Source organism: Hemicordylus capensis, chromosome 6, assembly GCF_027244095.1.
Source record: "Hemicordylus capensis ecotype Gifberg chromosome 6, rHemCap1.1.pri, whole genome shotgun sequence".
Taxonomy (NCBI): domain Eukaryota; kingdom Metazoa; phylum Chordata; class Lepidosauria; order Squamata; family Cordylidae; genus Hemicordylus; species Hemicordylus capensis.
Genome location: NC_069662.1, coordinates 99857677 through 99878476, shown reverse-complemented (window position 1 = coordinate 99878476; position 20800 = coordinate 99857677). Strand labels below are relative to the sequence as shown.

General features: G+C 43.9%; 1 protein-coding gene across 2 annotated transcripts; it reads right to left on the bottom strand.

Moving 5' to 3' along the window:
• Positions 1-385: 385 nt before the first annotated feature.
• On the bottom strand, positions 386-20506 carry LOC128331905 (C-C chemokine receptor type 5-like). 2 transcript variants are annotated; one of them, XM_053265934.1, is made up of 3 exons: positions 19898-20506; positions 2695-3796; positions 386-2590 (listed from the first exon to the last, which is right to left on the bottom strand). In XM_053265934.1, the coding sequence occupies exon 2, from the start codon at positions 3783-3785 to the stop codon at positions 2715-2717; it is 1071 nt and encodes a 356-aa protein (XP_053121909.1). In that variant the 5' UTR covers positions 3786-3796; positions 19898-20506; the 3' UTR covers positions 386-2590; positions 2695-2714. The 2 variants fall into 2 exon arrangements, with proteins under 2 accessions (XP_053121909.1, XP_053121908.1); XM_053265933.1 differs by having other exon boundaries at positions 386-3796.
• Positions 20507-20800: the final 294 nt, after the last annotated feature.

The window sequence follows — 20800 nt, the reverse complement described above, 5'->3', positions numbered from 1 at the left end:
GACACCATAACAAGGAGACAGAATATTACTGAGTGAACTGGTTTATTTATTTACACATAAGGGTGAAATGCCCATCATTATGATAGGCAGGGTTGGAGTACGGGAATGCCTGTATTCCCCCCCACACACACACACACATATACACATGATCCTGGTCAGGTGGGTGGGCTTTAGCCCTATTGCAGTTCTATTCTCATGCACCACTACATTATTTACATAGGAATGGGAAGTAGTTTTTGTTTATATTGATGGAAACTTCAGTCAGTGTTATCCTGACACGTTATAAAGTTTTCCAGGGCTCATCATCCCATTAATTATACACACATACAAACCTTTCAGAATCGAGAGTACAAGTAAACAAAATGTAATTACTACACATTCATACTATGCTACAAAGCCAGCCTTTATTACTGGAATTTTAACAATTCATTCCTAATTGCTTGTGTTGCTGTTGGTTGTTACTTGTAAATAAATCTCATTGTCTGTTACTGAGCTGATTTCCAAGCAGCCATGAAAGGCTTGGTAGTTTGATAAACAACACTACTGTGTTCCCCTTTATTGTGTTCACCTATCAGCATGTTTTATTAATAATTGTATTATAATTATACAATTATGCAAGCCATATTGCATTAGAAAAAGAAGCACTGTCATTAGTTTATCATGTTGTTTTTAAATCAAACACCTTGTCTTCCTTTAAACTCCATTTAAAATAAGCTCTTTCCAGAGAAGGATAATGCTTCAAATAAGATTCTATCAGGATAAAACAACTTCTTTACATTTTAGTTTACTGTGCTATCTCTGCTTTAATGTCTGAGTAACAAGATTCATGGACTTGAGCTTGCATACAGAAGGTTCCAAACTCCCGCCCTGGGAGTTATTCATACATGGCTTCATGCTGCAGGGTACATGTTGAGCGAAGCCACTTCAAATTACACTCACAGCATTGAGGGAAGCAGCCCCTCCCCTCTGCTCTCGGGTTTTGGTTTTTGCAAGTTCACATGGCATGCCCCCGTGTTTTCCTTCTAGCCAATGGGGGAGGAGAGAAAGAGAGAGATTACTAAATCTCTCTGCATTTCTAGCTATATCTGCATTTCTAAAGAGAGTATCTCTCTTATCATGCTAATGATTCTACTCAGTGCTTCTCCCTATTTGTTCCAGCATTTTCAGAAAAAATAGCTTAAATCCAGCATTTTAAAAACCTGGAAATACATCGAGATAAGCTAGAATTCACAAGAATAAGCCCGATTTGTGTGTGGAGTGGGTCCAAGGATCTCGAAGGGACTTCAAGGTAACTTTGGCTGGTGTGTGAATGCACACACTCTCTTCCGAAGGCGATTTGGGGTAGAAGCCCTGTCTGTAGAGCTTCCTGGCATCTCCACGATAGGGCTGAGAGACACTCCTGACTTCAGCCTTGGAGAAGCCACTGCCAGTCTGTGTAAACAAAACTGTGCTAGATGGACCAATGGTCTGACTCAGTATATGGCAGCTTCCTATGTTCCTAACTCATACTGATTCCTGAGATGTTGTCAAATGATCAAATGATATGAAATAGCAGTGGTAACTAATAGCAGAATATTCTGGAATAGCATCTCTGGAGCAGGGACAGCAGTCTACTCCACTGGTTTAAAGAAAGAGCTGGATACATTTATCAAGACTTCTCTCCAGACCTTATTTTATTGCGTATATTAAAACATAGAAAGAGGGAATTGCAACAAAGAACAGACGTTTCAATGTATATACGTCAGTTTCAGTGTTCCATATCCCATTGTTTAAAATCCATCATGCATAGATCCATCATGCGTATTGCGTCGCCATTATTATATCAACTAATTCATTTATCAAGATGTTTTATTATGGCTGGGTTCACACAACAGGGATCCTGGTTAAAAAGTTAATCAGGATTAGTGAGCCTGATTATGCAAACCCAGCCTATTTATAATTTGATTATTTGAGTTGTGTTTTGTCCTGGGTCCAGCATATGTCCAAATGAAGCACAACGAAAGCATCAAAATAGAAATTCTGACAGAAATCAGAATAGGGATTAGCATGGACTCAGAACAGAAAGTTGGAAGAGTTTCCCCTCACTATCTCTGGGTCAGAGGTGCACGTAGGTAATTTTGGAGCCTGGACGTAAAGGCCTTTGGAGGCCCTCTCCCCTGCAAATCAAGCATTATCATGCTCAGCCAGGCGACCACACCACCCAGGGCAGACTAAAGAGGATTTGGGGGGCCCCAGGGGCTGTGGAGGCCCTGGACTTAGGCCCAGAAGTCCAGGGATAAGAGCACCTCTGCTCTGGGCTGCCATACATATAGACAGGATGTCAGGTCACATGAACTTTCATCCAAAGAATTTCCCTTGGAGAGCCTCAGCAAATGGATTGTATTATTGTCCAAGACTCGCTGGTTGCCAGAGCATAGTGTATATGCAATGCTTGAGTCAGGGCTTGGTTCAACGCACATATTCTTTGCTGTCCCTGGAATCCCAGATGATATTTATAACGTCCCCAGTTTCATTGCATGCAACTGTTGTTTATCATGCAGTTTGTATACTGACATAAGCAAAGCAAAGCCATCCAATTTAGGTCTTGTCTCTGTGGGAAATAGAGAAGAAAAGTGATTCAGCCCTTTTATAGCCTCTCTAGAGCCAAATCTGCAAAGCAGTCTGGAATGTTGCACCCACAAAAGTTAATCTTACTTATTCACTCTGGACATCCTTTACAACACAGCTGAAATATCTTGCTCCCCAGTAGATGGTGTGTTGAACGTGGAACTAGTACGCTCCATAGGCCTAGTATACACAAACTGGCAATATTTTGAGAGATGTCTAGCATTCTTATGTAAAAAGCTGAGAACATATTTTCTGAATTTCTCGCCAGCAAAGGCATAGATCACAGGATTGATGCAACAATGTGCCATTGCAATTGTTTCTGTGACTTGTATTGCGATACTCAAATCACGAATGCGCTGACAACTGCGGTCGAAAAATGAATCTTGGAATGTCTGGAGCAAAAGAGCAATGTTATATGGGGCCCAGAAAAAGAAATAAACAACCATGATGATAAAAATGAGCTTGACTGCTTTGTTCTTTTTGTCATTCCTGCATCTCAGCAGGGTAATTATGATTCGTGTGTAGCAGAAGGTCATAACAATCATTGGAAAGATCAGGCCTATGAGGTTCATTTTCAGTGTTGTGAATTGATTCCATTTGGTTTGGGATTCATATGAATAATGAGGAGCGCAGACGGAGCGATTGGCTTCTGGGTGTGATGTGGTAAATATCATCGCTGGCACAGAGGCTAACACTGCTATCGCCCATGTAATAACACTCGTGAGGATGCCATAGGCTGGTGACCTGGCTTTTAATGCAAACACCGCATGGACTATTGCTAGGTACCTGTCGATGGTCAAAAGAATGATAAAAAAACTTCCACTGTAGAAGCCCAGGAGATAGATTGAGGAGAGAATCTTGCAGGCTGAATCTCCAAATATCCACTCCTTTGCTGCTTGGTAAGCCCAAAATGGGAGTGAAAAAATGAAAAGCAAGTCAGAAATGGCTAAATTGAGCAGGTAGATATCGGTCATGCTTTTTAGCTTCTTGTATTTGAAGAGGATCAGCACAACCAGCATATTGCCCAGCAGACCAAACAGGAATACCAAAAAGTAAAGTGGTGGCAGGAAACGGGAAGAAAATTCCAAGACAGTGACACTTGGGCATGGAGTTGAACTATAATCATAGTCAAAAGGTGTGGTTTCCTCAAAATATGAAGTGGTTGTCATGTTGTCCATCTTCTTGATCCCTGGGATGGAAAAAGATATGGTTACTTAATGAAAGAGAAAAAGGATATGACATGGTCGTTTGAGACACAGCTATAGGCGGTGACTTTGTTATATGCTGGGAATCTCTGGGAATTTGAAAACAACTGTAAAAGAACTGTATTTTTCATAGGCATCTTCCAGATTGGGAGCTACTGCAGGAGGAAGTGTTAGAACAAGAGTATCTAAAGCATGTATATGTGTTAATCAGAGTCAATACAGGGTGTACACATTGCTGCCTTTTCTTACAGTTTCCCCCCACTTCGATTCATTCACACAGCATGCTTCCCCTTATCCATCCCACCCATTTCTGGCCAATAGGATAGTAGTGTATTTACCGGAATCCAATAATAGATTTTTTTTCAAGTTTTTTTGATATTAGAAATCAGGTGGTCATCTTAAATTCAAGAGTCCCATTCATTTCAAGTAAATGCAGGTATAACTCTATTTAACCTCTACTTTTAAAGAGGGTCATCTTAAATTCAGCATCATCTTTGATTTGGGTAAATACAGTAGAGGAGGAGGCCCCTTGCCCACTGCTTCCAAGTGATGCATTTGCCTGTGCCAGGTTGTGAAGAGAAAGAGAGGAATACATGTGTTGCATGTGCATAGTGCCTGTGGATTCCACCCCCCATGACGAACAGACCCTCTCCAGATGATCTTAACAGGCGGTGGGGCTCATGGCAAAGCAGACGTTCTCTTAAATACCAGGGCCTAAGCTGTTTAGGGCTATATAGGTAATAGCCAGCACCTTGTATTTTGCCCGGAAATGTATCGGCAGCCAGTGTAGTTGTTTCAACACAGGAGTAATATGGTCTCTCCTAGATGACCAAGAGACCAACCTGGTTGCTGCATTCTGGACCAGCTGCAGTTTCCAGACTATGTACAAAGGCAGCCTGTGATGACCCCAATGAGGGACGTGGAAGGGGATTCCTCAGATGAAGACTCAGAGCAGGTGAGCAGGTTGAGACTCTGGTTAGGGTTAGCAGGGCCAGAGCTGACAAGCTTGCAAGCCCTCTGCCTCCTTCCCTTCTTCCTTCTGATAAAGCCTCTGAGGCTCCCGCAGTTGAGGTGCCTGTCCCAGATCCCTGGCAGCGACGTTTGGCCAGAGTACAGGCTCAAAGGGAGGAACGCCACTGGTCAGAAAGGCTGGCCAGAAGGAACAAGTGTTCCAGCTCTGACCCAGCTGCATCTCCCTGACAAGGCTCAGGACTTTCAGCACACAGCCTATTTAGAGCAGCCTGAGAGCTAGATCTGTGCTGGAACCAATGTCCATGGTGACCAGCCTTGACTATGAGCAACCTTGACCTTGGAAATGAGCCTGTTTGTTTGGACTGACTACGATTGTGTTCACCCCTGATCCTGGGTCTGTGGAATCCCCGGTGCTGACTTTTGGCAATTTTTTTGGACTACATTCTATCTCTGTTCCTGTCAGACTGAGTCTGGTGGCTCCGCCATCCCCCCTGTAGAGAGTGGTTCCCAGGTTCTGGGCAGCTGGCCAGCAGGTCATTACACAGCCCCACATATTGTGCATTGCAGTAATCCAGCCTAGAGGTTACCAGCATATGTACCACCATTTTGAAGACGTTCATCTCAAGAAATAAACACAGCTGGTGTATCAGCTGAAGCTGATAAAATGCACCTCTGGCCACTGACTCAACCTGGGACACCAGGGAGAGGTTCGGATCCAGAAGCACCCCCAGACGGTGTACCTGTTCCTTCCAGGGGAGCGTGACCCCAACCAGAAGCAGCAGATTAAAATTGTCTCCCAAGTTTCGACCCCGCTCAATAAGTACCTCCGTCTTATCTGGATTCAGCCTCAGTTTGTTATCTCTCATCCAGCCCATTACTGCCTCCAGGCATGCATTTAGGAAGGTTATGCCTTCTCCCTATGATGTTGACACAGAGAAGTAGATTTGGGTGTCATCAGCATACTGATAACACCCTGCACCAAATCTCCTGATGATCTCTCCCAGCGGTTTCATATAGATATTAAACAGCATCGGAGACAATATAGAGCCCTGAGGGACACCATACAGAAGTTCAGATTTTGCCCAGCCATGGAAGGTTGGAGACAGGCCTGTAGTTGCTTGACTCTGAGGGTTCCAAGGCAGGCTTCTTCAGAAGCGGTCTAATGATTGCCTCCTTAAAACAAGGAGGTATCCTTCCCTGCCTCAAAGAAGCATTTATAATCTCTACCAGGCCCTCTACAACAGCCTGTAGAGGTTGTTGTAGCCTCTACAACAAGGATCAAGAGGGAAGGTGGTAGGCTGCACCATTCCAAGCACCTTGTCCACATCCTCAGGAATCACAAACTGAAATTGATCCAGGGTCATCATATAAGAGGAGCTGCTGGACACCTCGGCATCAGACTCTGTAAGAACTGTGGAGTTTAAATCTAAGTCAGCCCGAATATGAGAGATTTTGTCCATTTAAAAACTCATTAAAAATGTCACAGAGAGTAATTGTTGGTTCCAAATACTGATTCAAGGGGGAAGGGGCACACATTAGCGCCTTCACGACCCTGAATAACTCCGGCAGATGTGAATTTGCAGATGTGATACAGGAGAAAAAGAGTCACTTTTTAACCACATGTTATCGCCTGAGCATAGATCTTCAAATGTGCTGTATGTAATGATCTGTCAGATTTGAGTCAAGTCTTTCTCCACTTGCGCTCTAGTCGTCTACCTCACCACTTCAGCCCCCTTAGTTCTTCCGTATACCAAGGGGCCAGTTTTGAAGCGGGTCGGAGAGGATGCTTAGGAGAGATCGTGTCCCCTGCCCTGGTGAGTTGATTATTCAAATTCTCCACCAGAGTGTCGACAGGGTCACCAGCAGAGCCAACACTAAATCCCTCCAAGGCTTCTTGGAATCCTGTTGAATCCAGTAACCTTCTCAGGTGAACCACCCTAATGGGACTGCTACCCCTGTGGAGGTGGGACGTGGGCGTGAGTCCAACCTTAACCAAATGGTGGTCCATCCATGACAATGGGGAAATCACAGGAATCCCCACCCACGGAACACCACCCTGTTCAGAGTGAAAAACCAGATCAAGCATTGACCAGCAATATGTGTTGATCCCAAGACCACTTGGGATAGGCCCATAATTGTAATGGCCATTATGAACTCCTGAGCCGCCTTGGACAAATTGGTCCTAAAGTGAACATTGACGCCCCCCACCACCACAATCCTGCAAGACTCCAATGCCAAGCCCAAGTCTGTGAGCTCAGTTAGGGACTCCGTTGGGCACTGGGGCAATTGGTACACCAACAGAAGTCCCAGTCTATCCCTGGTCCCCAAACTTAGGTACACACATTCAATATGGTCAAAGACACTTTGACAGGGATCCTGGCGAGGGAGATATTGTTCTTATAGACCACAGCCACTCCACCTCTCCGCCCACCTCTCCTCCTCTGCCCCCTGTTTACTGCTGAACTGCCATCTGGAAGGCACCCAGGGCACCACACACACCCTTCCCGCTCCCCGGACATCACAGAACTGTTATTACTGCTTTCTCCCTTTATGAAATGAAATTGTTGTTGGGCTACTCTTCTTGCACAAGAACACCATGAAAGTGCTGGAAAGGAACATAGGCTTCCTAAGTCCCCCACCCAGCCCCACCACCAAACGCTGCTTTTTCTGTATACTGGACATATAATCTCCCCCCCCCCCATCACCTTGCATCTTCCCCACTATAGAGCGTGAAACCTGCTATGGGTTTTGCTGTCGCTGGACCTTCTCATTGTTCTAGTGCATTGCTGTTAGAGTGTTAGAACACCAGGATTTTTATTATTTTTTTAAATAGTATTTCGTGGAGCTCTGGAAGGAAGCAATTTTGCCCAGGGGTGGCAGACAGAGCCGACACTCTCCAAAGTCACTTCCAGACATACCTCTATCTCACAGGTTTCTCCACACAGCTCTGCAAAGATGCCAGAGTATCCCATACTACCATTTTCAGCACTCTTCCAAAGTACAACCTTCTTAAGATGCTTATGCATTAGGGGCCAATCATCATGAATAAGGCCAAATAAGGCCAAGTAATGCCAGTGACTATCTGAACAACACATTGCTGTTAACGTATTGAAGGCATTGTCAATCTCTCCCTCGTTTGAACTCCTCCCAACCCTAATCGTAGTAAAGCAGGAATAAATTGGTGTTTGTAAAATGCCTAGCCACCTAATGGTGCAGTGGAGAAATGACTTGACTAGCAAGCCAGAGGTTGCTGGTTCAAATCCCCGCTGGTATGTTTCCCAGAAACACCTGTATCAGGCAGCTGTGATATAGGAAGATGCTGAAAGGCATCTCATACTGCGGGGGAGATGGCAATAGTTAATCCCTCCTGTATTCTACCAAAGACAACCACAGGACTCTGTGGTCATCAGGAGCTGACACCAACTAGACAGCACACTTTACTTACCTTTAAAATGCCTATTCCTTTTATTGAAAAAAGACAGTTCTTTCACATTGTTTCATGGATTGCCTCAGATTGCCAGCAGGTGGTGCTAAGAACACAATGCAACTTCCTTCTTAGTGCAGATTCATAATGCTTGCCCCCACCCCACCAGTGACCATTGCCAGCAGATGGAGCTAAGAATATAATGCAACCTCTTCCTTAGTGACAATTCATTGTGTTTTTTCCAATGGTCATTTGCACTGATGTTAGAACATTTCAGCACCTGCAAAATAGTGTATAAATCTGCACTACAACCACTAATAATGAGATGCTGTATTTCCATTTTGGAACATCCTGAACTTTCAACACTGGAGAGAGAGGGGGGAAATCAAGATATGAAAAAGAGAAGAGTTTCCTTCAAAACAGATGTTAACAGGGTTTGAGAAAAGGGTTCACTTAGTAAAGTCTGTAATGACTGGAACCTTACTAAGCATTGATCTGCAGATGTACAAATATACAATTCAAATATTTCAGTGCCTTTCTATTTAACAGTTGCACTGTTGTTTAACTTATTTTGGTCTGAAAGTATGTTAAGTGCTGTACAATACTACAGGAATGAGAAAGCTTTTGTCCTGGGAAATTAAAATAATCAGTGGGCTTACAGCCAACGTGGCATCCTCATCAAAAGCTAGACCATTCTAGCTTTTAAAAAAAGTTGTGATTTTGTATATACCATTGCAACCATAAAATAAGAGAAGAGACTTGCTGGTTTCAGAAAGTAAAGGAAACCAAAAGTGAACCTTTGAATCTAAGTCTGGCACCGTCAGGTCTGCTTGATTCATATAAACTGTTGGTCAACTGAACATCATCAACCACATTTGATCCCATGCACTTAAATAAAGAGGCAACATTGAATGAAAAGTGTGGAATTCAGTATGTAGGAGATGCCATGCAGGAGTCTTTGGACATGCGACCCCCCCCCCAACCCTGCATTCTGAAGTGGTACAGTCCCTGGAGTCCTGCTTGACATCACTTACCTCTTTTGGCATGTAGGTTGGCTTATAGACACTTAGGAAGTTGGAACACAAGAACATAGGAAGCTGCCATATACTGAGTCAGACCATTGGTATGGCTCAGTATTGTCTGTCTGTGGCTTCTCCAAGGTTGCGGGAAGGAATATCTCTCAGCCCTATCTTGGAGATGCCAGGAAAGGAACTTGGAACCTTCTGCTCCTCCCAGAGCATCTCCATCCCCTGAGGGGAATATCTCACAGTGCTCACATATCAAGTCTCCCATTCATATGCAACCAGGGGGGGACCCTGCTTAACTAAAAGGACAAGTCATGCTTGTTACTATAAGACCAGCTCTCTTCTCCAATTCATCAGGCATGTCCTTCTCCTTCTGTTTGCTAGAGGTCACACAGAGCCCCCATTCCCATCCATGTGCACTAGTGTTCAATATATTAGGTACAAGTTATTAACCAGGGAAGAGATAACTAATATATGTTAGGGGTGTGCACAAACCGCGGTTCAAAATGCAATTCGAGCACCATCTGGGAGTGGGGAGCAGGGGCTTTAAGGAAGAAGAGAGCAAGTCCTTACCTGTTCTCCACTACCCCATGTGTGTGCTGGTACCACACAGTGGTATTTGGGACACATGCCACCCCAGCAGGAAGATGCATGGGGTGGCGGAGAGCTCTCCTCTTTCTTAAAGCTCCTGCTCCCAAATGATGCCCAAATTGCAGTTTGTGCACACCCCTAATATATGTAGTATGAAAACCTTTAATAAAATATTTGTTTAACCCTGGACAAACTATGTCAAATTTGCTGATATATCATTTATTACAGTCAGTGACCAGGCATAACAGAGCGTCAAAATGTCAGAACTTACAGTACAATCAACACACCTTTGTATAACAATTGAAACAAACTCCCCAATAGCATACACAGTAATCATCTAGTAAATAAACTAAATAAAACTGGTCAATAAATGCTTACTCTGCAACTCTACAATCTAGACTCACGGTGAATCCCTGTTGTTTAAGTATGGCTGGGTTCACACAATCACAAGGATCCTTGGCAAAAGGTGAATGAGGATTAGCATCCCCTTTGGAGCTAATTATGAGCACCCAGAATTTCAGGGCAATCCTGACCAAACCACTCTGGTTAACCAGAATTAAACCAGGATAGATAATCAGGATGTGAATCTAGGGTATGATGATTCTAAGCTCAGCCACAAAATAGTACTGGTTGAAATGTTTCTCCATTGGTTTCTGAACATTGCAGTGTTTAATGTCTTATTTGTGACTATTTATTACCCTGCACAGCGACTGTTTTGTTTGGGCTACGTAAATCCCATTTTCCAACATGATGAGGCTATCCTCATGAGGTGGGGGGAACCGGGCTAAGGGAGCCCAGTTTTCCCCCATCATGAGAACCACCAGGATCGCGGGCAAGCCCAGTGGTTCCCTGGCGGCTAGCCTGCCTACCATCCCCCTCCCCTTAAACGCGGTTACAGAGCGAGTGCCCAACCTTGTTTGGTTGATTGTGTGCCACCGTGGTGCGCCTCTGCACACAAGTAAACCCCCAAACAGGAGGCTACAAGAAGCCTCCCGGCACGGGGGTCTCCCCCGAATGCCCCATGCACTCACACGGGGCATCCTGGGACTCTCGCGGGCCAGGCGGCCCCCAATCTCCACAACCCCAACCGGCTCTGTGACAGAGCTGGTAGTCGTGTGGGCGGCTCTGCTTGTGTGCGGGGAATCAGGCTAAGCCCACTCTCCCTGCACACCACCTTGAGGCACTTCACTTTGATTGTGTGAAGCACCTCGATATATGCCAGCATCTGCCAGCAGTGCCTTTCTGCTGTTTCATTTTAAGGGGAAACAGGATACTGAGGTACAGAAGCGTAGCTATACTTGAACAAGATGGGACAAATGTCTCTGGGGCACCTTGAGGGAGGGGAGTCCATTGTGTGGGGAGTGTGTCAGATTTGCATAGGAGGGAGAGAAAGGGCATGCTGGAAATATTTTGTTTTCCACCATGTCCATACTGTTCTTCTGGAGCAAAGACACAGAGTGGGGTGGGAGTGGGAGTCCATCTTTATTTGTCCTTATCCCACTTCAACCGTGCTATACCCTGCTGAGGCACCATAAAGACTAAAAAATGTACTGTGGCATTTTGGAAGGCAACACCCTATATCTCCATCCGCCAGTATGTGCTTGACTCAGAGATAACAGTGGTTTGCAAAAATGACACTGCAGATTCCAGTAAATGAGAGGGATTCTCAGAAAGTTTCACAAGTTCACTTGGGGAGGGGCAATATGTGCAATATTAAATTGCTAATAATCACTGTGTTTTAGGAATATTTGTTGCAACTATAGTTTATATGTTTGCTGCTTTTTAATCAAAAAGTCCACAAAGTGATCTGTGTAGCAGAGAAATAGGGTGGGTGGGCTCCCTTTCATGAAGGGGGTGGGTGGGCTCCCTTTCATGAAGGGACTCACAACCTGGAACAGTGCCATAGCTTATTATGGATTTCCACAGCCTTAAAAGTTGTGTTACTTAGGCAATATAGTCATGGTATGGTATTTTGACAGTCATCTCTTCCAACCCCTTACTCAATTCAGGATATCCACAGCTAAAGCATCCACAGTTACTCCTCCTCGCCATCTAGATGGCCTTCAAGATTCCTTCCGACTGTACCATTCCATATGAGTGACACTGGTTGCCAGTTGGGGACTTGTAACATTTTGTGCTAGCTACGGTTACATGCTAGCTTCAGTTGCATAGATTCCATGGGTGCATTTCAGTGAAAAGACAAATCTGGGGCTTTGGTCCACCCTTCTGCCACTGTCGTGTTCCAAGGCAGTGGTGAAGCTGGAATGAACCACAGTACAGAATATCATACCTTGTCAATTCTGTTGGAGATGGTGTTCCAGTGCATCGACCTTTTGCACCAACTATTCTAATGACCACTAGGGGCAGTGGGAGTAGAGACAGTGAGTCAGGGTCTCCCTAGCTGTCCCTACTCTATGATCTGACTCTTCTGCACTTCCTGTGCTGAGTCACAATGCCGGTTTCCCGCCGCCACACCAGCACAATAAGGCAGGGTGTGGGGTTGTGCCCCTGTCACATGAGGCAGGCATGGGTGCCATCTTGCCTCCCCCTCCAAGTGACAGGGGTCAACCAATGGGGGAAGGAGGTGGGCCAATTGGGTCCAAGCAGCCTCCATTCCAGACAGTTGCTCTGCAGCTCGGCCTGAGCAAGTCGTGGTATTTATTATAATTATAATTTTGTCTCCCCCCACCCCCACCCCCAGCTGCCAAGGAGAGTTGTACTTGATTTGCCAAACCGGCACTAGCCATATGTTAAATTTGTTCCAGTTGCAACTTGGAGATGCTGGTTATGTTTACCAAACTTACATTTCCTTTACAGATGAGCATGGGATTATGGGATATATTTAAGCTACCTGAATATCTCTGTCATTTATAATTTGGTGCTCTTGCTTCTGTTTCCCTTGCATTTTCAGCAAACATGGCCAAATCCGTTAAGAATTCTGTGATGTTATAGAGCAACATAACTAGTCTCAAAAGTGTGATAACAGCTCACTTGAGATTTTTATTAAATTTGTGGCCACATGGAATTGGAAGAACTACATGATTTGGGAAGCACCTGAAGGGTGAAATCAAAGTGCTGCCATTATTAGATGCAAGTATAATATCTTTCAGATAAAATCTTTGTAGGTGTCATAGCCAATCAAGTTTTTAATGGCTTCCAAAGATGAAGGTGTTCATGCATATAAGGCAATGTGACAATTATGATGGGCGGACAAGCTGATTAAACTTAAACAACAACAACAACAACCCTAGCCTTCTTTTAATTGTATGTATCAAGTACTGACTTGACCTAGATAACCTGCAATGCTTTCACCACATTTTCTGTGTTATTTTAGCATGTTACTTAGAAAAATTCAATTAATTCAGAGTATGGGTGTTGGGTAGATAGATTGATTAACGGTGTTCGGCTGGAGGGCCATTTGGGTTGAGGGGGGCCAAGGAACAGCCCTTCAGGGTTTTTGCGGCCTGACAGTATTTGTACCCAGCCCTTCACCCTGGTGTGGGGACGGCCCTACCTAGGAGGTGGTCCCACACGGGAGGAGTACCCTCATTTGAGGAAATTACCTACACTCGAGGAAAGCCTCACGGTGAGAGGTCAGGACCTGGCGCCTGACCAAATCAATACCCGGCCCTTCGCCCTGGTGTGGGGATGGCCCTCCCTAGGAGGTGGTCCTACATGGGAGGAGTACCCACACTCTGGTTAGTTAGGTACTTCATTGCAAGTCTTATTCCACTGTATAATAATGAAGTGGCCCTATTTTATTCCAACTAAGTGTGTCCTGTCTTCATTGGGGGTGGGGGTGCAATCCTTCCTTTCCTCTTAGAGAGTAGATGGAAACATCTCTCTCCCCCCCTACCAATTCATTCTGTAGTTCTATAAATTAGGATTAGGTCTTTCCTATCCAAGTGTATTTAACCAATAAATGCTTAGTATTTAGCTCTACAAGAATCTCCATGTGTTTTCTCTAAATAGCTGCAACCACTAAACCATCCTCTGCTACCTACTCTGTACCTGGAGTGTGTGCTCTCTTCCTAGTGCTCTGCTGTTTACCTACTGGGGGTACAATTAACAACCCCCAACAGATACTGCCTCAATACATCTATTAAGTCTGCAGAGCAAAAAGGCACTTTTAAAAAGTGGTGATTCTCTTTGTTTAGTAGGGCCTTATTCATCCCCAGCACACCATCCCTTCAGTGGCTGTTGCTGGTGTCCATGTTATATTTCTTTTTTTAGATTGTGAGCCCTTTGGGGACAGGGAGCCCTATTTATTTGTTTGTTTGTAAACTGTTTTGGGAACTTTTTGTTGAAAAGCAGTATATAAATATTTGTTGGATTCGTATTTGGTGTGACCTCAACACACATAATTTCCTGGCATTCTGGGCATTTTCTGGACTACGAGATTCGCAACGGTTAAAGGGTTGCAAAGGGCAACGGGATGAAGTAGCGGTTTGAAACTGCAAGTGCAGTGGTTCTCAGGTGGTTTTCTATGCATTGTGGCAGGGGTTTTGCTGTCCATATTGCCCGCCACTGCAGTGGATTTTCCAGTGTCGAAATATGGTGTCCATATTCCACCTGGATCGCATTCACTGGCCCCTCCTCCTCCTCAATTTTGGACCAATGGGGTTATAGAGGGGGGTGGGGGCACTGATGTGATGAACTATTTAAAAACAATCTTGTTGCAATTGTGCAAAGGTGCCAGCAGAGGCAGGGGCAGCAACTTTCTCCTTTGCGCAAGCAGAAGCACTGAACACTTGGGCTGTGAGATAAATGGGATCAAAAGCCAAGATCGAAAGCGGAATTGAAACGGAGCGGAAATATATATATTTTTTAAAGGGGAAAAAACGGCTTTACATATCAAATTCCAGGGACAAACATGACTGAAACCTAGGGCTGAAAGCAGAAATGAAAAACCTAGAGGCAACAATATATTTAAAAAATATGCATTATGTGGCTTTACATATCAGCAGATCCTCGATCTGCCAAAGGAGCCAGCAAATCTACAACATGAATGTGTCAAAAAACAAAAAAAAAAGGCTTATGAAAAACATGAGCAAGTGCAATCCAAATCCAAAGCTGATGAGTATCGAGTTGCACCCTTGCACCCTTGTGGCTTGCATCCCCACACCCTTGTGCATGAACCCGCGTGGAAATTATTTCATTCAACATGAGTGGCAACATTATTCTTTCAGGGATGGGCAGAAAGGGGCTATAAAAAATCAGCAAATCATTGCACTGTGAGTGAACCATCCACACCTGACCACACTGCAACACATGAAAAACAGGGCAAGCTTCCCACAACGGAAAAACACAGCTACTTTCCAACAATGCATTTACAACATTGTAGGGCTACAGTGCATTAATAAAATCTGAAACAAGGCATGGGAAATATGAACAGCACCCTGGTGACAGCGTAACGACAGTGATGTTGTTACACGGGCAATATGGAGGGGCACTTAGCGGACATGTTGCAAAACTGTTGCAGCCCGTAGTCCGGAAAATGCCATGGTGCATGAATGAGCGTGGCAAGACCTTACCCTAAGCAGTGCTCTCTTGAGCACCCTCTAGAGAAGTGGTTCCCAACCAAGGTTCCTCCAGATGTTGCTGAACTACAACTCCCTTCATTCACAGCTATAATTTATTGTGGCTGGGGATGATGGTAATTCAGCAACATCTGGAGGAACCCTGGTTGGGAACCATTGCTCTAGAGCAGGGATCCTCAGCGTTGGGTCCCTAGATGTTATTGGACTTCAGCTCCCATAATCCCCAACCAAAGGCCACTGGGGCTGGGGATTATGGGAGTTGAAGTCCAATAACATCTGAGGACCCAACGTTGAGGATCCCTGCTCTAGAGCATGTATAGACAACCTTGGCTCTCTGGTTGTTACTGAACTACAAGTCCCATTCATCCCCATTGTGGCTGGGGATGATGAGAGTTGTAGTTCAGCAATAGCTAGAGAGCCAAAGTTGCCTATACCTGCTCTAGAGTTTGGTTGCTCTTTGTTGCAGCTACTTGAGAAGAAGAGAGAAGGAAATATCAGAGAGTACTGAGCATGTACAACAGCATTGTTATATCATCCCTAGGAAAGAATAGGACATAAAACATTATTTTTAAAATAATTAAAAACCCCAAGGGCCAGGTCTGACTAATAGCATTAGCAGGACCATAGGAAGCTGTTATATACAGAGTCAGTGTGTGCTTCCACACTCGCTGGAATCAATATAATGAACTCTGTAAGTAAAAATGGGCTCAGAACTGAGAAAACTGTACCTAGAATGGGTGTGTTTTTTGTGGGGGGACCTGACAAGAAGCTGTCAAACCCATTTTTGATGAGCTGGGTTTCAAGGGATGGTAGCACAACCATTTTTCATCCTTTTCATCTTAAATTTTACAATAAGAATCTTCAAAAAGACCTGCCTTAATGTGATAATTTTCAAGACAATTTGACCCTTTCCCCATAAAAGATAAGCTGAAGGCGGTAATGCCCCCTGCATTCTGTTTATCATGGTAGGATGTGCTATGTTACACTCTGAACAATGGAGTGGCAACACACATTCCATAATAAGCTGGACTTTTTTTGTGAGCCCCTTTGGGAAAGGAACCATTTTTTCATTTCTCTGCTGCATAAACCACATTGTGGACTTTTTGTTAAAAAGCAGTATATCACTTAAGATGTAGAGGGGTCCAGTAGGTCCTGAAAATAATCTTCTGTTGCAGGGTTTCTTAACCTTGGGCCCCCAGATGTTGTTGGACTACAACTCCCAGAATCCCCAGACATGGCCTTTGTGGCTGGAGATTCTGGGAGTTGTAGTCCAACAACATCTGGGGGCCCAAGGTTAAGAAACCCTGTTCTGTTGGATTAGGTACAATTTAAGATCCATTGAGCTGCATTTAACACTACCATCTTAAGCAATTAAAAATGTCCTCAAATAGTAACTGTTGGAGATGCAGTAATCTGCATGCCAATTTAACCCATATGTTCTGGGACTGTCCCATAGGGCAAGGCTTCTGGAGGGAGGTTACTATACAAATTGACTTAGTGATGGATTCATCTCTTACACTGAAGGATCTGTGCAGTACTGGGGTTTATCCCATCCGATGGGACTAAAATCAAGTTCTAAACAAGGGCTATGGTGGAGCTTGCTGGTAGCCAAGAGGTTAATACTGAGGCAGTGGAAATCTCCCAATCCCCCTAGGAGTGAGGATTGGGTGCGGGACCTGCTTGAGCTAGCGGCACATGAAAAATGAGTCCTCTTAAAAGTAAATAAATCAGATAAATGGTCAGAAATCTGGGACAATTTCCTTGAACTATTCTTAGAATAGAAACCCGTCTGATCTACCCACACCTACTAGTGCAATGGTGAGCATCCCTTCTCATAGGAACATAGGAAGCTGCCATATACTGAGTCAGACCATAGGTCCATCTCACTCAGTATTGTCTTCACAGACCGGCAGCGGCTTCTCCAAGGTTGCAGGCAGGAATCTCTCTCAGCCCTATCTTGGAGCAACGTACAGTATGCTTTGGTAGTTTGTTGGTTCAATAAAAAAATCTTGTCCTATCTTGGAGATGCCAGGGAAGGAACTTGAAACCTTCTGCTCTTCCCAGAGCAGCTCCATCCCCTGGATGCACCTTCTCCTCTTCCCTCTCTCCCCTTCTGCTTTCTTTCTCCCTCTTTCTCTTTCCGTCTCTCCTTTCTTTTCTCATCTTCCCCCAACCAGTGCTGAAAGGGGAAGGGAAGGAAGGTTGGGCTTGGGGGTGGCGGTGGGTGGGACTGGGAAAGATGTTGTAAAATACAAAATGTACTCATCCTCCAAGGAGCCCAGAGTGGTGTACTACATACTTGAGTTTCTCTTTCACAACAACCCTGTGAAGTAGGTTAGGCTGAGAGAGAAGTGACTGGCCCAGAGTCACCCAGCTAGGTTTTTTTTTTCATGGCTGAATGGGGATTTGAACTCGGGTCTCCCCGGTCCTAGTCCAGCACTCTAACCACTACACCACACTGGCTCTCCTCACCACACTGGCTCTCCTAATAATGATGATGATGATGATAAATTGAATAATAATTATAGCAATGTTATCTATGCAGTATATGTCAAATAGCCATTTCTGTTTTTTGTTTGTTTTTTAAAATCTGTGACTGTGTCATACAAACCTAGTATATTTTAAATAAAATTTTAATAGTAGTGTACTCAGTAGCATGTTTACTCAGAAGTAAGCTTCCATGAGATCAATATTACTTACTCCCCAGTATGAGATTGCTGCCTGAGGTTACAATCCTATGCATATGTATCTGGGACTACGCCCTGTTGACCACAGTGGATACATGTCTAAGTAAGCATGTAAGTAATTTCTAAGTAAGCACGACTGTGCTGTTAGTATATATAAAAACTGGTGAGGTTGCTGGAAATATAAGTAGTGTACTCATGTGAAATAACTGCATGTGGTCTGAAACAAGGGGGCAATGCACGGTCCCACTTTTCCTAATATAATGCTATACATAGGACAGGATCCCACTTCTTTTCAGGTGGCCCTAAAACCACCCTTTCCCCATTTCCCACTTTAAAAGGTGCCTTGCTAACTGCGCAAAGAGGCACCTTTTAAGCAACTGTCCCTATCAAATCCCAGCACAACATCTCTCCAGGGTTTGCTGGGGCTAACCTAATTGGGTTCGGGGGGTTGTTGGGTTTTTTTGGGGGGGGGAATGACAGGGAACTGTCTTATTTATTATTTTTCTACATAAACCACTTTGAGAACTTTTGTTGATAAGCAGTGCAAAATATTCATAGTAGCAGTTATAGTCATAGTAAAAGAATGAGTCACAGGTTAAAATGAGTTTGGTTTAAGTGGAAATGAAACTGTCCCCACTTCCTTCTCCCACTCCTCCATCTGGAGTGTTGCCTAAGTGGCACTCTTGGTATCTTGCCTATGGTCACGTTCTCCTTTTATAGTTGGAGTGACACTGGGGATTTGGAGGCTCCTAACTCACACATCACACCAAAAATCTATATAGAAAGCCAGTTCCAAGGATTCCATCACACTGTAGCATGACCAAGAAACCCAGGATGGGGCTGTGAGAATAGGCAACCCTATAGAACCTGAATTTCAGGCTGAAATCCTCAGATCTGGGACCACAGTCTCAATGACAGGTAACACCAGGGGCAGGGAGCAAATTTACCCTCCACCCCAATGATGTCCCTAAGTGCATCCCTTTAATTTCTTCCACATGCATGAATAGTTGCTGTTCATTTCTATAGGAAAAGTAAGCAATGCTGTCTGGAACACTGTTGCTGTGAGGGCAAAACCTGCTCTCCACCTTTGTCCCTGGATGGATGGCTTGCCCTAATTGGCTAGTATCCTGCAGGAAATGTGTACTGCACTTCAGTGTGCAAGAGCACATGGAGATACACTGCAAAAGAGACCTATAGAGGCCCCTATACTTTACAAGTCTATCCTCTGCACATATCCCATCCATCATAGCGATGGGCATTTTGCACATCCAATAATAACTTCCTTCTTTCCTAGTCTTGTTACTTCTACATACTAAGGGCAGCTTTGCATGATCTGTTGGTAAGTAAGAAGGAGGAAATTGGAGGTTCCTGAGGAACATTCTCTTCTGACAGGTGAGCCAAACACCAAAGTCTGATTTCTGAGCCTTCTGCCCAACATTTGAGTGACATTCTTCACCCATGTGTAGCTTACATTTTAATATATTATTGATTTAATATATTTGTATACTACCCCAAACTTGCATCTCTGGGCGATTTGCAACAAACACAATATAAATTTAAAAAGCAGTTGAAACATTAAAAACGGGTTAAAAACAAATTCACAAATCTACAGATCTAATTAGATGCTTGGATAAACAACTGTATTTTGTATGAACAAGTGTATGTGAATTTTGATGTGTAATAAATGCCCTTTTTGCATCCTGGTGGGCTACTTTTCAACAGAGAAATTCTAACAGTATTCCTAATCTTTATTGATTTATTTTATTTTATTTTATTCATTTATTTGCTGTTTATCCATATAAATGCAAAAAGGAAGCAAACACATTCCAAACTTAAATCGACTTACCAGTTTACCAACTTTTAACAAGTGGTGTTGAAAGCTTGATTCTTTGGAAGACAACCAGGCACGTTGTCACAACCAGAATAGATGCACTTCAGAAAATAAGAAATAACCCTTTCCTGTGTGAAGAAAGATTTGTTCTAGTTCTGCAAACTTCAAGTGGACAAATGTTTCTCTTTTAAAAAGTTCTCTTCTTCAAAAAAAAACCACAGTTCCCTTCTTCTAAAAATATGTTTTTGGTTGGCAAGCACAAATCAAAAACTTGTTTCCGCACCTCTGCAGAACATTTTGAATACTGCAAAAGATCTCACTTTATCCTCTGGATTTTGTTGCACCATCCTAAGTTACAACTCAATTTTTTTATTATTTTTTTTGTTTAGTTGGTTTCTTCCTTATCATTCACCTGCACCTTTCGCTGCTGGAGATCTTTATGAAACTAGTTCCCCACTTCCTGGGCAGTGATAATAACAGGAATTGACATCTGGATGTTTCTTTCAAGAGCTCACAGTGCTGCCAACATAGGACTCCCAGGCAATTTTCAAAACTGGACCAATGCTTAGGATCAGACTCACTGAGTTTCAGCCGAACAACATCTGCATCCTTGCTCTGCTCTGCTCTGCTGTACTTATTTGGTTACATGCTCCCCACTTCCCCTGAGCAGTGCAACGTTTCAGGGGCAGTGCTACTGAGGGGTTGGCTTCCTTTGTAGGAGAGCTCACCAGAGACTTATGGTATCATTAAAATATTTGGGGTTTTTACAAGCTGACCATCAAGTGTGGAAGCATGCCACACGTGCACTCCTAGAGGTCAGCAAAGATTCCTAGAAAGAACCCCTGTGCTCCATAAGGAATTTCTAGCTTTCTGTTCTCTCTCTCTCTCTCTCTCTCAGCTTCTCTATTAGATTTCTGT

Excerpts from the sequence above, each read along its gene's own strand:
- LOC128331905 (XM_053265933.1), bottom strand. The coding sequence starts at position 3,785 with ATGGACAACATGACAACCACTTCATATTTTGAGGAAACCACACCTTTT.